Here is an 18,123-nt window from a genome sequence, read left to right as displayed (position 1 = left end):
CTTCTGAAAGTTTTACTTGCACAGTTGCAGGGTTCTATCCTAGAAGTCTCACTTGAGTGATAGAAATATGCAAACCAACTTAACCTAAAGCCATTTTCTAGAATTGCAGGCAAAATTTCTGTACATTTCTGTACACTTCTGTACATTTTTATAGAAGATAGTAACAGCAGTCCCTTTCTGGGGATTAATAGTTTTAATATTGAAAGTTGCATCTTTGGGTCCTTGAATTTTTCTGCTAACTATACCAAACTGCAGATAAATGCAATGTTCGTTAGGTCTGAAAAATATGTTAACTATATCCATCCATGCATATTGCTTTAATTTATTCCTCTATAAAATTTAAAACCCAGTGAGAACTTTTATAGAAGGAAGAATTCTTTTATATACGTCCCCAGAGATTAAAAGAACCTTTTAGAAGTTTTACAGAAGGAAAAATTTTCAAATTATCCTACAGAATATTTCTCAAAGTTTTTACTATTAGGCACTGGTATTTACATCTAGTAACCCAACATATACGTCAAGTTATATTGCATACACAGTACCACTGAGAGTTAATCTTTCACAAAAGAATTGAAACATTAAGGCAAAAAAGAGTTTAGAGTAAAACACTATCTAAAACCTTGCATATTGTTTTCTGATTCTGTCACAAGACCTGGGCATTTGTGCAGTGTGATTTTATATAATGAATCCAGAATCATCTGTGCTTTCTTCTGGAAGTAGCAGTGCTCTTGAAGGGGTCAAATTCATCCTGCAATGTAAAAGTTCATTTTAAAAGCTTTCAAGGCATTTTGAATTAAAAAGGCAGAATTAATATGAGAGCTGGCTAAATCAGGCGGCCTGCCATCTTACTCCATATTTTCCACTCTGCCTGTTTCTGTTAGTTTCTTTCTTTTTGTTCTATTATTTTCAATATGAAGGAGGATATTATTTATTGATATAAACTGTAAATACGACATCATAAAGAGAGCAGTAATCAGGCTAGTTTTTAATCTGATTGCAATAGATATTCTGAGATTAGAATCAGTCATTTCCAAATATGCCCTAGTAAAACAGGAAAGACACCTCTCTCCCGCACTGTATATATTCCTGATATCCGTAAAAGAGAACATAGACACAATATATCTGCAGGGGCCAGGGAAGAATTCTGTCCCGCTTATCATACAGCACTGCACAACTGTTTGTGTATCAGGAGCTGGAGGGAGGACAGGGTCTGAAGAAAAGACACGGAAAGGGTGGTTAACATTTCCTCTGGATATCAGATATTGGCCACTGCCAGTTAGGATACCAGACTCAATGAACCAACAATCCAATATGGTTTGTCAAATCCTATGTATCTCTATAAGTTAGATGTCCATAAAAGTAGTCTAATATGAATAAAACCTGATGTGACATTGAGAATGAAGCGTGAAGCACTATGACATCTTTTGATGAAAAGTGCTATATAGGATCCAGGTATTATTATTACTGGATTACAGGACTTGTTTTAGCAGGTAAGGGCAGGTAATATGAAGTTCATCTTTCAATTTTAAAACACACAAATTATTTTTTACCCTTATATATTTTTCATAATTTGTAACAGTAGTGCAGATAGGGAACTCTGTCCCATTCATTTCCAAACTGCAGACTATGGCAACTTTTTTAAATACAAAAGTAAAGTTTTTATTGCTTGGGTAAGTTGGGAACATCTCATTCATGTTGTAATTACGCTGGTTTTGATTCAGGAAAACACATGTATAAATGTTGTCCTGAACAGGGACAATTTCTGCAGCATTATTTTGAAATGCACACAAAGATGTACAATAATTTTAACAAACTAGAAAAATATTTTAGATCCACAGAATATCAAGAATTGGAAAAGCAAGCAATATGGTATCTGTAATTCGTTTTTACTATATTTGCATTTTGTTAGCTAAACGTCATTACACCGCATTAGCTTATTTACATTTCTTTTGTACTAAGCATCTTACAGTCAGAGAGCTCTGGAAAGTACAACAGAATCAGATGTTCATATACTACAGTAACGTGTAGCAGCATAAACCCATTAGACATACTGTAACAACAGAGAGTTAATCCATCTTGTAGTACCACAAAGGAACAGCCATGTACTTGTAACATTGGACATGGACGGGGGACTGGGGGTGGTTGTGGTAGTTCAAACATTATCATGAAGGGCTGGGAACCCAAAAATACCCCCATTTTTTTCTTGTGCATAAGGACAAGAAGAGCAAATGTGACAACTTGTTTTCTTGCCCTTACTGAGTGAACTGCAACTATTAGTTTTATTGATTTTAATATACAATGCAGTACAGTGCTATTAGAGACAAGTGTAAAAAAATCCTTATAAATAAATATTAGTTAGAACAGAACAGTCATACTGGGTCAGACCAATGGTTCATCTAGATCAGTATCCCGCCTCCTGAAAGTGGCCAATGCAACATGCTTTGGAGGGAATGAAAAGAAAAGCTCAATTTTAAGTAACTTATCCCAATGTCCAGTCTCAGCTTCAGGCAGTTGGAGGTTTAAGTACACCTGGTGTATGGGGTGGCATCCCTGACCATCTTGGCTAACAGTCAATGATGGATCTATAGTCCATAAACGTGTATCATTCTTTCTTTAATACAATTATACTTTTGGCCTTCACAACATCCCATGGCAAAAAGAACGAGTTGACAGGTTGTGTGATGAAGTACTTCCTTCTGTTTCTTTCAAATCTGCAGCCTATTAATTTCACTGGATAACCCATGAGTTATGTGAAGGGGTAAATACTTCTTTATTCCCTTTCTTTACACCATTCATGATTTTATAAACTTCTTTCATATCCCTCCTTAGTCATCTCTCTTCTAAGCCGAACAGTTCAAGTCTTTTCAGAATTCAAAGTGCAGTTGTATCATGGATTTATATAGTGGCATTATGATACCCCTCTACCCTGTTATAACGCCACCTAATATAACACGAATTCGGATATAATGCCGTAAAGCAGCTCTCTGGGGAGGAAGGGGGCGCCGCGTGCTTTGGCGGATCAAATCAAGTTCCATATAATGCGGTTTCACCTATAATGCAGTAAGATTTTTTTGACTCCCAAGGACAGCGTTACATCGAGGTAGAGGTGTATTTTCTGTTATATTACTGTCCCTTTCCTAATGGTTCCTAATGTTCTGTAAGCTCTTTTGATTGCTGCTACACAGATGTTTTCAGACAACTATCCACAAGGACTCCAAGATTTCTTTCTTGAGTGGTAACGGCTCATTTAGATACCATCATTTTGTATATATAGTTGGGATTATTTTTTCCGATGTGCAGTATATTCTGCACTTAACACACTATTTTGTTGCCAAGCCACTCAGTTTTGTGATATCCCTTTGTAACTCTTCACTGTCAGTTTTGGACTTAACTATCTTGAGTAATTTTGCACTGTTTGTAAATTTTGCCACCTCATCTTGGTGGTGGGCTGGGGGGAAGAGGGCAAACTATTAACCTTTCTCCATTGTGAAGACTGACTATTTATTCCTAGTCTTTGTTTCCTATTCTTTAACCAGTTACTGATCAAGGAGAAGAGCAGCCATATTATCCCATGATTGCTTGCTTTGTTTAAGAGTCTTTGGTGAAGCACCTTGTCAAAAAGGCTTTCTGAAATTCCAAATATACTATATCCACTGGATCAATCTTGGCCACATGCTTGTTGACACCCTCAAAGAATTCTAACATATTGGTGAGGCATGATTTCTCTTTACAAAAGCCACCTTGACTCTTTGCCGCCATATCATGTTTATCTATGTATCTAATAATTTTGTTCTTTACCACAGTCTCAACCAGTTTGCTCGTACTAAAGTAAGGTTGCAGAGGCAATCTTGGCAATAAGTAAGCCAGTAAGCCTTTTTTTTTTTTTTAAATCAACATTACATCAGCTATTCTCCAGCCTTCTGACACAGAGGTTGATTTAAGTGATAGATTACATACCCTACATAGTAGGTGTGCAATTTCATATTTCATAGAATCGTAAGTGTAAGACGGGAAGGGACCTCAATAGGTCATCTAGTCCAGTCCACTGCACTTAAGGTACAACTCAGTAATAACTAGACAATTCCTGACAGGTGTTTATCTAACCTGTTCTTAAAAACCTCCAGTAATGGAGATTCCACAACCTCCCTAGGCAATTTGTTCCAGCGTTTAACTACCTTGACAGTTAGGTACTGCAGTTTAAGCCTATTGCTTCTTGCCCTATCATCAGAGGATAAGGAGAACCAATTTTTCGCCCTCTTCCTTGTAGTAATATTTTATGTATTTGAAAACTGTTATTGCGTTCCCTCTCAGTCCTCTCTTCTCCAGACTAAACAAACCCAATTTTTCCAATCTTCCCTCATAGGTCATGTTTTCTAGACCTCAAATCATTTCTGTTGCTCTCCTCTGCCTTTCTCCAATTTGTTCACATCTTTCCTGAAAGGAGGCACCCAGAACTGGACACAATACTCCAGCTGAGGCCTTATCAGTGTGGAGTAGAGTGGAAGAAGTACTTCATGTGTTTTGCTTACCACACTCCTACTGCTACATCCCAGAACTGTGTTTGATTTTTTTGCAATAGTGTTATATTGTTTACTCATATTTAGCTTGTGATCCACTATACCCCCCCTAGAAACCTTTCTGCAGAATATGACTTTTATGAATTTTTAAAGGCTGCCTTTTTGCTTCTAACCATGTTTTTTTACTCTGTTGTTTAGCTGTGGTGATGTTTATTTGTTTTTTTCTGTACCTTTTTTTTATTTGAGGCATATATGTAGTTTGAGCTCCATTATGTACCTTTAACTAGTTTCCATGCAGTTTAAATATTTTATCCTTGTAACTTTCCTTTCAATTTCTGTTTAACTAGCTCCATCATTTGGGTCCCTCCTTTTTTGAAATTATGATATACCTTTAATCAGTTTAATATTTTGAAAAGTGACAATATGAAGTTGTGAGAATTATGACAAGAGAAGATCATACTGTACCTCATCTGATTCAAAGTCAACCCCTCCAGTTATTTGGCTTTGTAAGCTCCTTTTGCTGGATGTAGACGTTCTTGACAACCTTAAGGGTTACAATAGGAAAAACTTAATGATCACAGAGCATGGCACCAGAACCAGACATTCTACGTTTTCTCTGTTTGGCCGGATCAAACCTAAATAAAAATATTGTTTGTAGATCCCATTATCCTATTAATCCAAGTCATGGAGTTCTCAGGTTGCTGCTAAGTGTATGCTGTATGCATTAGTTCTGAAAACATGTAACAAATGAGGTTTTATTGAAGGAATTCAGAAGTGATGTTCTTTACATGGCAATCAGTTGTCTGCTGGTTATTAGCAATGGGGATTATATTTTTAGAAGAGAGACACTTCCAGGTGCATCCCTAAATAAAGTGACCAGATTTTCAAAAGTATTCAGCAACAGGAGCTACTGTGTACCAAGGCCTTTTAAAAAAGTCTGGCCAGATGCCTATATGTGAGCAAGGGTGGGGTGGGGTGGGGTAGGGTGAGGGAACTGAATACTTCTGAAAATCTGGCTAGTAATTAATATACTGTAAAAGATGGTAAAACATACACATGGTCTGTTCTCATCATGGCAACATGCACTTTCAAGTCCTTCAACTGCATTTTCTCACACTAACTGTTGAATGTCTCAAGAAGAAAAAGAGGGTTGCGGGGGAACCTCACTCAACCACTATGAAATTCTCTTACATATAGAAGTTAATTTTTCTACTTAAAACAGTTGAGCAAATTATATATTAAATTTTGAATTTTTAAAAGTGAGTTTCAGCTATTGTAACCCTTTACTGACAATCAGAGGAAAATAGTGCTATGGCCCAACTCATGTATATCACTCCAGAGGGGCTTACAAACCCTCAAACAGCTCTCTGCCCTTTTTGAAATAACTGTACCAACCTTTGAGTAACTTTGGAAGCAGCAGTAAAAGAAACTTCTTCCACATCAGAGTCATCATCTATAATGTCCTGGAAAACACAATAATATTTTACCGACAGTAGCACATTACGTACTCTTTTGGGATGAAACATGTAGTGAAAGCTACAGTGCGCTAGTTTTTTCACTTTTTGTTTAGTGTTTTCTGAAGTGTCTACACTTCAAACAATTTAACCTGGATAAAACAAAAAAAACTTCACAGGGACTACTCACATCCTTAATCGTAACCATGTGCTTAAGTGCTTTACTGGCTTGGATCGTATAGTCTGCAAGGTGACTGACAGACTGGGACTGAGACTCTCTCTAGGCTTACAACTGTTATCAAGGTGTCCAAATTACTGACTTGCAAATTGACCCATTTTCTTTTCCTTTTCAAGTTCTCAAATCAGTTCAGCCACAACATTTGTCCTACTGGCCTTCCGTGAATCTCACACATTGGCTATTTATGGTGTAGTTGTCATAAACAGATAGCTAAGGGTTAATGTCTCTTTCACCTGAAGCACCTGACCAGAGGACCAATCAGGAAACCGGATTTTTTCAACTTTGGGTGGAGGGAACTGAGTGTTTTTGTCTTTGTTTTCTGGCTGCCTGCTTGCTCTGAGCTTTGGAGAAGTAGTTCTACTTTCTAGTCTTCTGTTTCTAAGTGTAAGGACAAAGAGATCAGATAGTAAGTTATATGGTTTCTTTTCTTTGGTATTTGCATGAATATAAGTGCTGGAGTGCTTTGATTTGTATTCTTTTGGAATAAGGCTGTTTATTCAATATTCTTTTAAGCAATTGACCCTGTGTTGTATTATCTCAATACAGAGAGAACATTTGTACTTATTTTTCTTTCTTTTTATATAAAGCTTTCTTTTAAGACCTGTTGGAGTTTTTCTTTACTTCAGGGAAATTGAGTCTGTACTCACCAGGGAATTGGTGGGAGGAAGAAATCAAGGGGAGATTTGTGTGTTGGATTGCTAGCCTGACCTTGCATTCCCTCTGGGGGAATAGGAAAGTACTTTTTGTTTCCAGGATTGGGAACAGAGAGGGAGATTCACTCTGTTTGGGTTCACAGAGCTTGTGTCTGTGTATCTCTCCAGGAGCACCTGGAGGGGGGAAGGGAAAAAGGATTATTTCCCTTTGTTGTGAGACTCAAGGGATTTGGGTCTTGGGGTCCCCAGGGAAGGTTTTTCAGGGGGACCAGAGTGCCCCAAAACACTCTAATTTTTTGGGTGGTGGCAGCAGGTACCAGGTCCAAGCTGGTAACTAAGCTTGGAGGTTTTCATGCTAACCCCCATATTTTGGACGCTAAGGTCCAAATCTGGGACTAAGGTTATTACATGGTGTGCAGCTGGTGGGACTAGAATCCAGAAGCCAGTAGGAATATTATATTTTTCTTTTCTCTGCTAAGGGCTTTTTAGCAGAGAGAAGCAGTTGGTTTTAAAAGGGAACCAGAGAGAATTTTTTTTTTTCTGCTCTCTCTGGCAGTTTGTGGCTTGCATGTTAAGCGAGAAGCCATTAAGAACCTGTTAAGGGTCTTTTGTCATGCAATAGCACTCCCATTAAGAGTCATACCAGCACTATATGAATGCAAATAAAGTGGTTTTTCAGGTTTACTTGACATTGAAGATTAGCTAAAGGCACTGTTGCTAGGCAGACTTCAGGAGGCAACAGAGAACCTGCAGTTCAGAAGATAAACACCGGAGGGCACCCCAACACAAGAAAACAGGAATCATGACTTCTAAGGCAAAAATTGAGGCCCAAGAGCAAGTCAGAGAAGCTGAACACAGGCGACAACTGGAAATAAAACAAACAGAGATGGAAATAAGAGAAAGAGAAAGAGAGGCGGCCCACCGCCGAGAAATGGAAAAACAACAAAAAGAAAATGAAGAGAAGGAAAAACAGAGAAAACATGAACTGGAGTTGGCAAAAGCTGGGCTGCATGTGCCAGCCAACCCTAACAACCCGGCGCCAAATATTGCTCCACAGCACAGAAAATTTCCCACCTACAAGGCAGGTGATGACACCGAGGCCTTCTTGGAAAATTTTGAAAGAGCCTGTCTTGGGTACAGCATTCCCGAAGACCAGTACATGGTAGAATTGAGGTCACAGCTCAGTGGACCTTTAGCAGAGGTGGCAGCTGAAATGCCTAAGCACCAAATGAATGACTATAAACTTTTTCAAACCAAGGCCAGATACAGGATGGGGATAACCCCAGATCATGCCCGTCGGCGTTTCAGAAACCAAAAGTGGAAACCAGAGGAGTCATTTCCCAAACACGCCTACTACATTGCAAAAAACTATGAGGCCTGGCTAACAGGAAACAACATTCAAACCTTGGAAGAACTGAACCTCCTCATACAAATGGAGCAGTTCTTGGATGGTGTTCCTGAAGACATCACGCGGTACATACAAGATGGAAACCCCAAGAATATCGCTGAGGCGGGGGAGATTGGAGCCAAATGGATGGAACTGGCAGAAAGCAAAAAAGCTACTGTCAAGGGGAACGATTACCCCAGGGGGCACACAGACCATAAACCCTACAACCGAGGACAGCCAAAGACCCCACATACCACCCAAGTAAAGCCACAGATACCCTACCCTTCAACCTCACCAGTCTCCAGTAACTCACCTCGGCCCAGTGACCCATCAGATGGAAGATGCTTTAAGTGTAATGAACTGGGACATATCAAGGCCAACTGTCCCAAGAACACCATGCGAGTGCAATTCATTACACCACCATCACACCAAAGATCCCCAGGCCCGGATGCCTCTCAAATACCCTTGGAGCGAAGGGAAAATTTGAGAGTGGGCGGAAAGAAGGTTACTGCGTGGAGAGACACGGGAGCACAAGTGTCAGCTATCCACCAATCCTTCGTTGACCCCAAATTCATCAACCCAAAGGCCAAAGTTACAATTTACCCCTTCATGTCACAAGCTGTAGACTTGCCTACAGCTCAACTGCCTGTCCAGTACAAAGGCTGGTCAGGAATGTGGACTTTTGCAGTCTATGACAATTATCCTATCCCCATGCTACTGGGGGAAGACTTGGCCAACCAGGTGAGGCGGGCCAAGAGAGTGGGAATGGTTACACGTAGCCAAACCAGGCAAGCTTCCAGACCCATTCCTGTTCCTGAACCGTCCACAGAGGCCCCGTCTGTGTTACCAGAGACCCAGACAGAGGTAGTGGAACCGGATTCCATGCCTACCACTGAAACAGCCACAGCATCTCCAGTCCCAGGCCCGGAACTGGAACTGCAACCAGCACCAGCAAGTGCAACTACATCTTCAAACTCAACGCCAGAGGGCGCCAGCGAGCCAGAACTGGCAGAAGCACAAGACAGCCATACCCAAAAGGCTCAGCCAGAGCCTGAAATACCCTCAGGTGCACCAGCGGAGAGCGGTTCACCAGCACTGGAAACAACCCCATCACCTACATCGCTTCCAGAGGGACCAAGCCCAAGTCCACAGTCTGAGGAAGAACTGGTGACCCCAGCCTCAAGGGAACAGTTCCAGACTGAGCAGGAAGCGGATGACAGTCTTCAGAAAGCTTGGGCGGCGGCACGGAGCACCCCACCGCCTCTCAGCTCTTCAAATCGATCCCGGTTTGTTATAGACCAAGGACTTTTATACAAGGAAATTCTTTCTGGTGGACACCGGGAAGAATGGCAGCCGCAAAAAACAGTTGGTGGTTCCAACTAAGTACCGGGGGAAGCTCTTAAGCTTAGCCCATGATCATCCCAGTGGCCATGCTGGGGTGAACCGAACCAAGGACCGGTTGGGGAAGTCCTTCCACTGGGAGGGGATGGGCAAGGATGTTGCCAAGTATGTCCGGTCTTGTGAGGTATGCCAAAGAGTGGGAAAGCCTCAAGACCAGGTCAAGGCCCCTCTCCAGCCACTCCCCATAATTGAGGTCCCATTTCAGCGAGTAGCTGTGGATATTCTGGGCCCTTTCCCAAAAAAGACGCCCAGAGGAAAGCAGTACGTACTGACTTTAGTGGACTTTGCTACCCAATGGCCGGAAGCAGTAGCTCTAGGCAACACCAGGGCTAACACTGTGTGCCTGGCCTTAACAGACATCTTTGCCAGGGTAGGTTGGCCCTCCGACATCCTTACAGATTCAGGGTCTAATTTCCTGGCAGGGACCATGGAAAAACTGTGGGAAACTCATGGGGTGAATCACTTGGTTGCCACCCCGTACCACCATCAAACCAATGGCCTGGTGGAAAGGTTCAATGGAACTTTGGGGGCCATGATACGAAAATTCATCAACGAATTCTCCAATAATTGGGACCTAGTGTTGCAGCAGTTGCTGTTTGCCTACAGGGCTGTACCACATCCCAGTTTAGGGTTTTCACCATTTGAACTTGTGTATGGTCACGAGGTTAAGGGGCCATTACAGTTGGTGAAGCAGCAATGGGAGGGGTTTACGCCTTCTCCAGGAACTAACATTCTGGACTTTGTAAACAACCTACAAAGCACCCTCCGACAATCTTTAGCCCTTGATAAAGAGAACCTAAAGGATGCTCAAGAAGAGCAAAAGGCCTGGTATGACAGACATGCCAGAGATCGGTCCTTCAAGGTAGGAGACCAGGTTATGGTCTTGAAGGCGCAACAGGCCCATAAGATGGAAGCATCATGGGAAGGGCCATTCACGGTCCAAGAGCGCCTGGGAGCTGTAAACTACCTCATAGCATTTCCCAATTCCTCACTAAAGCCTAAAGTGTACCATGTTAATTCTCTCAAGCCTTTCTATTCCAGAGATTTACAGGTTTGTCAGTTTACAGTCCAGGGAGATAATGCTGAGTGGCCTGACGGTGTCTACTACGACGGGAAAAAAAGATGGTGGCGTGGAAGAGGTGAACCTCTCAACCACCCTGGAACGTCTGCAGCGGCAACAAATCAAGGAGCTGTGCACTAGCTTCGCCCCATTGTTCTCAGCCACCCCAGGACGGACTGAACGGGCATACCACTCCATTGATACAGGTAATGCTCACCCAATCAGAACCCCACCCTACCGAGTGTCTCCTCATGCCCAAGCTGCTATAGAACGGAAGATCCAGAACATGCTACAGATGGGTATAATCCGCTCATCTACCAGTGCATGGGCATCTCCAGTGGTTCTGGTACCCAAACCAGATGGGGAAATACGCTTTTGCGTGGACTACCGTAAGCTCAATGCTGTAACTCGTCCGGACAACTATCCAATGCCACGTACCGATGAGCTATTGGAAAAGTTGGGACGTGCCCAGTTCATCTCTACAATAGACTTAACCAAGGGGTACTGGCAAGTACCGCTAAATGAACCTGCCAAGGAGAGGTCAGCATTCGTCACCCATGCGGGGGTGTATGAATTCAATGTCCTTCCTTTCGGCCTTCGAAATGCACCCGCCACCTTCCAGAGGCTGGTAGATGGTCTACTAGCTGGACTGGGAGAATTTGCAGTTGCCTACCTCGATGATGTGGCCATTTTTTCAGACTCCTGGCCCGAACACCTACTACACCTGGAAAAGGTCTTTGAGCGCATCAGGCAGGCATGATTGGGTGGTGGCAGCAGGTACCAGGTCCAAGCTGGTAACTAAGCTTGGAGGTTTTCATGCTAACCCCCATATTTTGGACGCTAAAGTCCAAATCTGGGACTAAGGTTATTACAGTAGTAAAGAAATATATTTGGGCCTTAATTAGTATATTTTGCCTTTATTTTGAAAATGGCAGTTAATCAGAGCTGGTCTACTCTACACAGGTCGACGTAGCTTTGTATATGTCTACCTTTAAGTTTGGCTCCTACCAATGTAAGTGCTCCATTACGCCAACTTAATACCACCTCCCCGAGTGGCAGAGAGTCACAGTCGATGTACTTAGATCAATGCGTACAGACACTGGGTTATTTATGTCAACCAAATGTCCGTCAGCAGCTGTCCCACAATGCCCTACATTGACCACTCTGGTCACCATTGTGAACTCTACTGTCCTGGGTTATGGAGGCCAGAAGCCTTGCTTCCTCTTTGAAGCCCCACAAATTTTTGAAATTCCTCTTCCTGATTGCCTGGCATGGCAAGCACACCTAGCAGCTCTCCATTGTTGAGTGCAGCTGCCCAGCTGACCATACAAGCTACATGCTACAGAGACACTCCTGCCTAAAGTGGACAGGAGACACTGGATCTCCTGGGCCTGTGGGGAGAAGAGGCTGTGCAGACACAGCTATGATCCAGCCGCAGAAACCTTGGCATCTACGAGCAGATTGCTTGGGGGATGCAGAAAGGGTATGACAGGGACTAGCAGCAGTACTGCATGAAAGCCAAGGAGTTTCGGCAAGTGTACCAGAAGGTCAGGGAAACCAACAATAGATCTGCTGCGTTTACAAAAAGCTACATGCCATACCCAAGCATCCCCCCTCCTCCCAGCATTGTGGATACATCTGAGGAGCCAGAGTCATAAGCCCCTGCTGTGAACAGCAGGGAGGAGAGGCAACCAGGGGAATCCAGCTTTGCGGCCAACCAGGACCTGTTTTTGATTCCACCACAGTCCAGCCGGTCGAGCATGGGCAAGCCCAATGCAGAGGAAGCAAGGTCGGATAAGTTAAGTTAATTTTAAATTACAGGGATGCACCACAAAAGTAGCAGCATGCATCTTTTGACTTATCCTTAACTTACTTGAGCTAGAAGAGGTCATGGTACAACCAACAGAGGGTACAACAAACCCTTTAGAGTTTGGGAAAGAGGGCAGGGGAAGGGCACACAAAAGTTTATTTATGTACACTGGGGTGTCCTGTGAATCCTCCAGAGAGATCTCAATGAAATTTCACGGATGCACTCTCCAGTCCTCTTTCAAAAGATTTCTAGGGATGGCTGCCTTAATTCTTCTTCCACAGTAGGACACTTTCCCACACCACTCAATAATTTCTGCAGGCTCCATTGGAGTACACAGGCTAGCAGCATACGGTTCCAGGCAGCTTCAGGATGCCTGCAGCAGCTGTGCTCTCTCTCCCTGTGCTACCCTCAGGAGTGAGACATCAGCTCAAATCACTACCACCTATGGAAAATGGTGCCAGTATTCACTGACATTGCATATACTATTAGAATCATGAAAGTCAGCATTTCCCCAATCTTGGCAAGCCATGTTCACCATGGCAGGTGCTGTGCACAAGCAATTCCAAGCAGAAGTGAGAATGTAGTGCTTAAAACTTTAGAGGTGCAAGGGGAGTACGTTCAGAATCTTATGTTTCACCTTCCGGAGTGAATACATGGACGATAACTGTGTTCTACCTGCAGCTGCTAACACTGCAGCTTTCAGGATTTCCCTGTCCATACCCGCAGAACACCCGAGCCAGATTGCTGCAAATCCATCCATTATGTACTGCACATTGCCAAGAGTCATAGCCCTGCATAGCAGTGGGTGATTAATGGCCTTGCACACTTCCAGGAATATGGCCCCAGTAGTGGGTTTCCTGACTCCAAATTGATTCCTGACTGACCGGTAGCAATCTGACATTGCTGGGTTTCCAGAGAGTGTGATCAGAACTTGCTTTTCCACTGTCAGTGCAACTCTCATTTTGGTGTTCCTGTGCTGGAGAGATGAGGAGAGCTCAGCACACAGATCCAGGAATATGGCTCTGCACATCTGAAAGTTCTGCAGCCACTGCTCAACATCCCAAGCCTGCATTACGATCCGATCCCACCAATCAGTGCTTGTTTCTTCTGCCCAGAAGCAGCACTCCACCATCTGTAGCTGCTCCGTGAAAGCCACCAACAACATGGAACTGGTTCTCACTATGTCCCAAAGCAATCTGTCCTCCAAGAAATAGTCTCGTTCCTTGCAGCTCCTCTTGCAGCACTGCAGATACTGCACGATCGTGCATCCTGCTTGCAACGCTCATGACAACAGCACAGATCTCGCAGGCTCCATGCTTCTGTCGGAGATGGCAGACAACAAGGATGGCTGCGTGGGTTTGTGGGATACAGATGACATTATGGGATAGAGACAGTTCCAAACTAGGAAGTTGATTCTATGCTCCCAGCTACACATGCGTGACTTGTTTCAGCTCCATCATGCCTTGCCAAAACTTCCTAAAAGACAATGCACTACTAAGTTGCACCATGGGATACCTACCCATGGTGCACTGCATTGATACAAGCACTCCTGGTCAGTACGTGCACCGCCGACACAAGGAGCCAAGTAAGCATGCACACAAGTGATGTACTAACTGCAGTGGGTGTATACCAATGTAACTTGAGACGACATAAGCTTATAACGTAGACATGGCCTCAGGGTGCTATACACAATCACAGCAGTATTACAACTTTACACATATGCAAAATGGCTTCTCACCTCTGAGTAATTCTTAGCAGATGAATTCCGAGAGGGCTGTTGCCGGGCAGCTTTAAAGGCTAAAATAAAACAGATGAGAACATATCATATGGAATAACCACATTTCATTATCTGATCCCTTCGTATCACACAAGGGTCTCACCTTCACATTTTGACTGAAATGTATTTTACTACAAAGTATAAATAAAAAGGGCTGGTACACAGACTTACTATAGTTTACTTTTTATGATTTCTCCCACAACATTCCAGACAAAATAGAGTTGGGCCTTTCCCAAGTTAGTTAGTGGAGGCAAAATTGAGTTTCCTATTCTAGCTGGGGAAAGTATAATCCTACTGGTTAGATAAAACATTCACAAATACAAACTAAATTAACATTTAGTTCATGTAGCTTAATGTTAACATTACAATTTGAGAAGTCCAATTTTTCTGGATAATATATTTTTGCTTTATTTTAAGTCATGTTTTAGTAATTAAGAGTTTTATTCTAATTCTTGTAGCGCAAGTCAACAAAACTGAAATAATCATTGTTTTCCCTCTGCCCCACCCAGTGTAGTATCTGAGACAACAAGGTGCTCAAGCGGAAAACGCCTAGATAAAGAGATGCTGCAGTGTCTTCCTATATAGTATTTAGAATAGGCAAGACCTGCAGTACCTCTGATACTGTGATGTGTTAATTGCGAGAAAATGTTCATTTCTTAATGGTACTTATTGTATGAGGTTTCTTTTCAGCAAAGAAGAGAAACATTTTTTCTATTTATCAAACAAATGCAAAACCTACCTCATAAAACAAATGACTTCTTCTTAGTCACTTTCATTGAACTGTGGTTAATTTGCCTTGCTATCTTTTACATTGGATATGATAAACCTGGCCTTGTTTAAACTGCAAATAGAAAACACAGCTGTGTTCTTTTACAGATATCTGTGAGCAGTGCCTCACTGGCACAGCAGTCAGGTTTTGAAGGGATTTGGCACTGCTACATGAATAATGCTTTGTTCTGAAAAACTTATTGCTTGGATGCTTGGATTCCCAACTCATAGGCAGATTCATTTACAAATCAAGAAACAACTGTCTTTAAGTGCATCCATTAAAGTTTTAAATTCTCAAAAGTTGCCACAACTCAGCCTTTGAAACTGGATTTGAATACACTGGTTCCATCAAGAAAAGTCATTTGTGTTTCTGGACAACGCTTTGGCTCTGTGGCAAAAGCGAGTTTCTTAATTTCTGTGCAGTGTTGATAAGCTAAATCTCCAGTAAGACCTGGTATTCCAGTGGCTCCCTGAAAACCATTTGCCACAGTGAGATACACCAGAATTAAAATAGCCTGTACTTAAGTAATACATGTCAGCAGGACATTTTATCACCAGCTGGTTCTCCTACTGTATTTCTAATTTAACAATTTAATTTGACCTCCTCAGAGCCAGACCTCTAGAGGTGTTCCAATTATCTAAAGTAAAAATCAGACGGTCATGAAAATGTCTTGTTACTAAAAGTTAGAGTTTTCTATCACTGTCGTACAGTTACTTCAAGAGAGATTATATTTTCAGCGCTTATTCTGGTGAGGCGCCAAATGAGCATTAATTCACTAATTAAAGGTCCACATTAAAATCACAATAGAAAAAATACATTTAAAAGAGTTTTATAAATATGAAAAGCATTTTGTAGGTTTGCACAGATCACTTCAAGTCTGCGAAGAATTAAAATTTTCCATTTTTGACATGACCAACTTCGAAAATCAGTCATATGTTTTACTCAAGAGCATGTATAATTTTCAGAAGAAATTTAGATGTTTATTAGAAGATTTTCAGCTTGCACTGCGTGGCCAATGAAAAGTAGTCTAATATGTCTGCAAAATAGGAGTTTTTAAAAAATATTTCCTAAAAACATTAGTTTTAGACTAAATTACTCAAACATGCACAAGTTGTGACAGTGATTCAGAAGAAACATAGGCCTTGATCCTACATTGTGATGCATTCATGCAAGACCATGATAATGGAGAGCCCCACTGACTTCGTTAGGACTCCGCGTAGATATTAGGACCCAGCCCTATGGACCAGCTGGCAGGATTGGGGGCACAGCTGTTATTAAATATAATGCAATACAATATTGAAGACTGTGCGTATTCTAAAGGATTTCATAAAAACCCCGCTTATAGATTATCAGGGTTGGAAGAGACCTCAAGAGATCATCTAGTCCAACCCCCTGGTAAAAGCAGGACCAATCCCCAAATGGCCCTCTCAAGGATTGAACTCACAACCCTGGGTTTAGCAGGCCAAAGCTCAAACCACTGAGCTCAATGGAAATCCATAGTAATTTCAAATAAAACAAATAGGTTCACTTTGTGCTAAGCTAATGCTATAAAATGCAGTTCATTTCTGAATGATGCTCAAACAACGAAACGAGCCTTTATTTGGGCAGTGATGCAGATGAGATATAAAGGTTACTTGGATATTTTAATGAATTATCAGCCACTTCTTTTCACAGCTAATCTTCAAATATCATTGAATTAAACATTCTTGAATTAAGAGAGACTTTGAAAGTGGGAATTTTGGAGACTCCAGTGGTTCATTTGCATTCGTGTGCACAAAGGTAATTAATAGGTCAGAACGTCTGGTATTAATTTTTCTGTCCCACATGATATACTCCAACTGAATACTTATAACAGGGGTAGACAACCTATGGCACATGTGCCGAAAGCAGCACGCAAGCTGATTTTCGGTGGCACTCACGCTGCCCAGGTCTTAGCCACCGGTCCAAGGGCCTCTGCATTTTAATTTTAAATGAAGCTTCTTAAACAATTTTAAAACCTTATTTACTTTACATACAACAATAGTTTAGATATATATTACAGACTTATAGAAAGAGACCTTCCAAAAACATTAAAATGTATTACTGGCACGCGAAACCTCAAATTAGAGTGAATAAATGAAGACTCAGCACAGCACTTCTGAAAGGTTGCTGACCCCTGACTTATAATAAAGTGAGCCCAAGAGGGGCAGTATAAATGAAAATGGAAAATAATGTTTTTATTAATATATATATAAAAAAATCCAATATAAATCCAATATACTTCCAAAATGCAGAGGTTGTGCAACAAGCTTTATAAGGACAGGTGCTAATATACACCAGACCCTCGCTAGAACGCGCATCTATATAACACCAATTCACATATAACGCAGTCTCAGTCATGGATCCCAAATCTAATTACTTTAATTGCACTTCATTTTAACGCGGTCCCTGCTGTAACAGGGTCCCTGCGTTAACGTGGTACCACTCATGGATCCCAAATCCCACATATAGTGAGGGTCCGGTGTATTTTAAAAGATGACTTTAAAAACTAACATCTGCATAAAGAAGCCAGACAGTTTGCAATTTTAAATTGATCTTTTTATAGGAACCCAAACGTTTTAATGATGAGATTTTGAAGATTACTAACCCAGTGTAATAATTTCAGAGATCCCGAGACAGGATTTTTTTAAAACTGCAACTGAAAAATGTATTTTATAGCACTTCATTTCTAAGTGTCCCAGTGATGATCTGAATGACACTGGGTAAATCTAAGTTTAATATTTTCTTAAATCGAGTCACTCCAGATTTATACTGATGTAACAGAGAGCAGGATCTGGCTCAAGGTCTCTAAACATACCATTTTATCTGTCATGAGCTCTACAAAAAATTCTTATGGTGCAAAAGTTGTTGCCCAGTGTTAGTGCTTAACTGTGTTACTTATTTGCACTTACTGGTACTAGTGGCAATTGTATTTCTGGATTCCAAAATTACGTGTGTTATGCTCACTCTTAGTCTTTTGTTTCACTCACTATGACCTGAATAAACACCTCTCACCCCACGCCAGCCTTGTCCCCTTCT

The 18,123-nt window shown here is 41.7% G+C and overlaps 1 protein-coding gene across 4 annotated transcripts in view; it reads right to left on the bottom strand.

The window, feature by feature from the left end:
• Positions 1 to 483: 483 nt before the first annotated feature.
• The window catches only part of MRE11 (MRE11 homolog, double strand break repair nuclease), a 54,732-nt gene continuing 37,092 nt past the window's right edge, over positions 484 to 18,123 (bottom strand). For all 4 annotated transcript variants that reach the window (XM_050941139.1, XM_050941132.1, XM_050941123.1 and 1 more), the window contains exons 17-20: positions 14,259 to 14,317; positions 5,913 to 5,980; positions 4,983 to 5,061; positions 484 to 748 (exon numbers count right to left, since the gene is read on the bottom strand). In XM_050941139.1, coding sequence (XP_050797096.1) covers positions 695 to 748; positions 4,983 to 5,061; positions 5,913 to 5,980; positions 14,259 to 14,317 — 260 coding nt within the window. In that variant the 3' untranslated portion in view covers positions 484 to 694. The remainder of the gene's footprint in view (positions 749 to 4,982; positions 5,062 to 5,912; positions 5,981 to 14,258; positions 14,318 to 18,123) is intronic.

The sequence above is a fragment of the Gopherus flavomarginatus genome, chromosome 1 (genome assembly GCF_025201925.1).
Source record: "Gopherus flavomarginatus isolate rGopFla2 chromosome 1, rGopFla2.mat.asm, whole genome shotgun sequence".
In the NCBI taxonomy this organism is placed as follows: Eukaryota; Metazoa; Chordata; order Testudines; family Testudinidae; genus Gopherus; species Gopherus flavomarginatus.
This window is presented reverse-complemented; position numbering and strand designations above follow the sequence as displayed.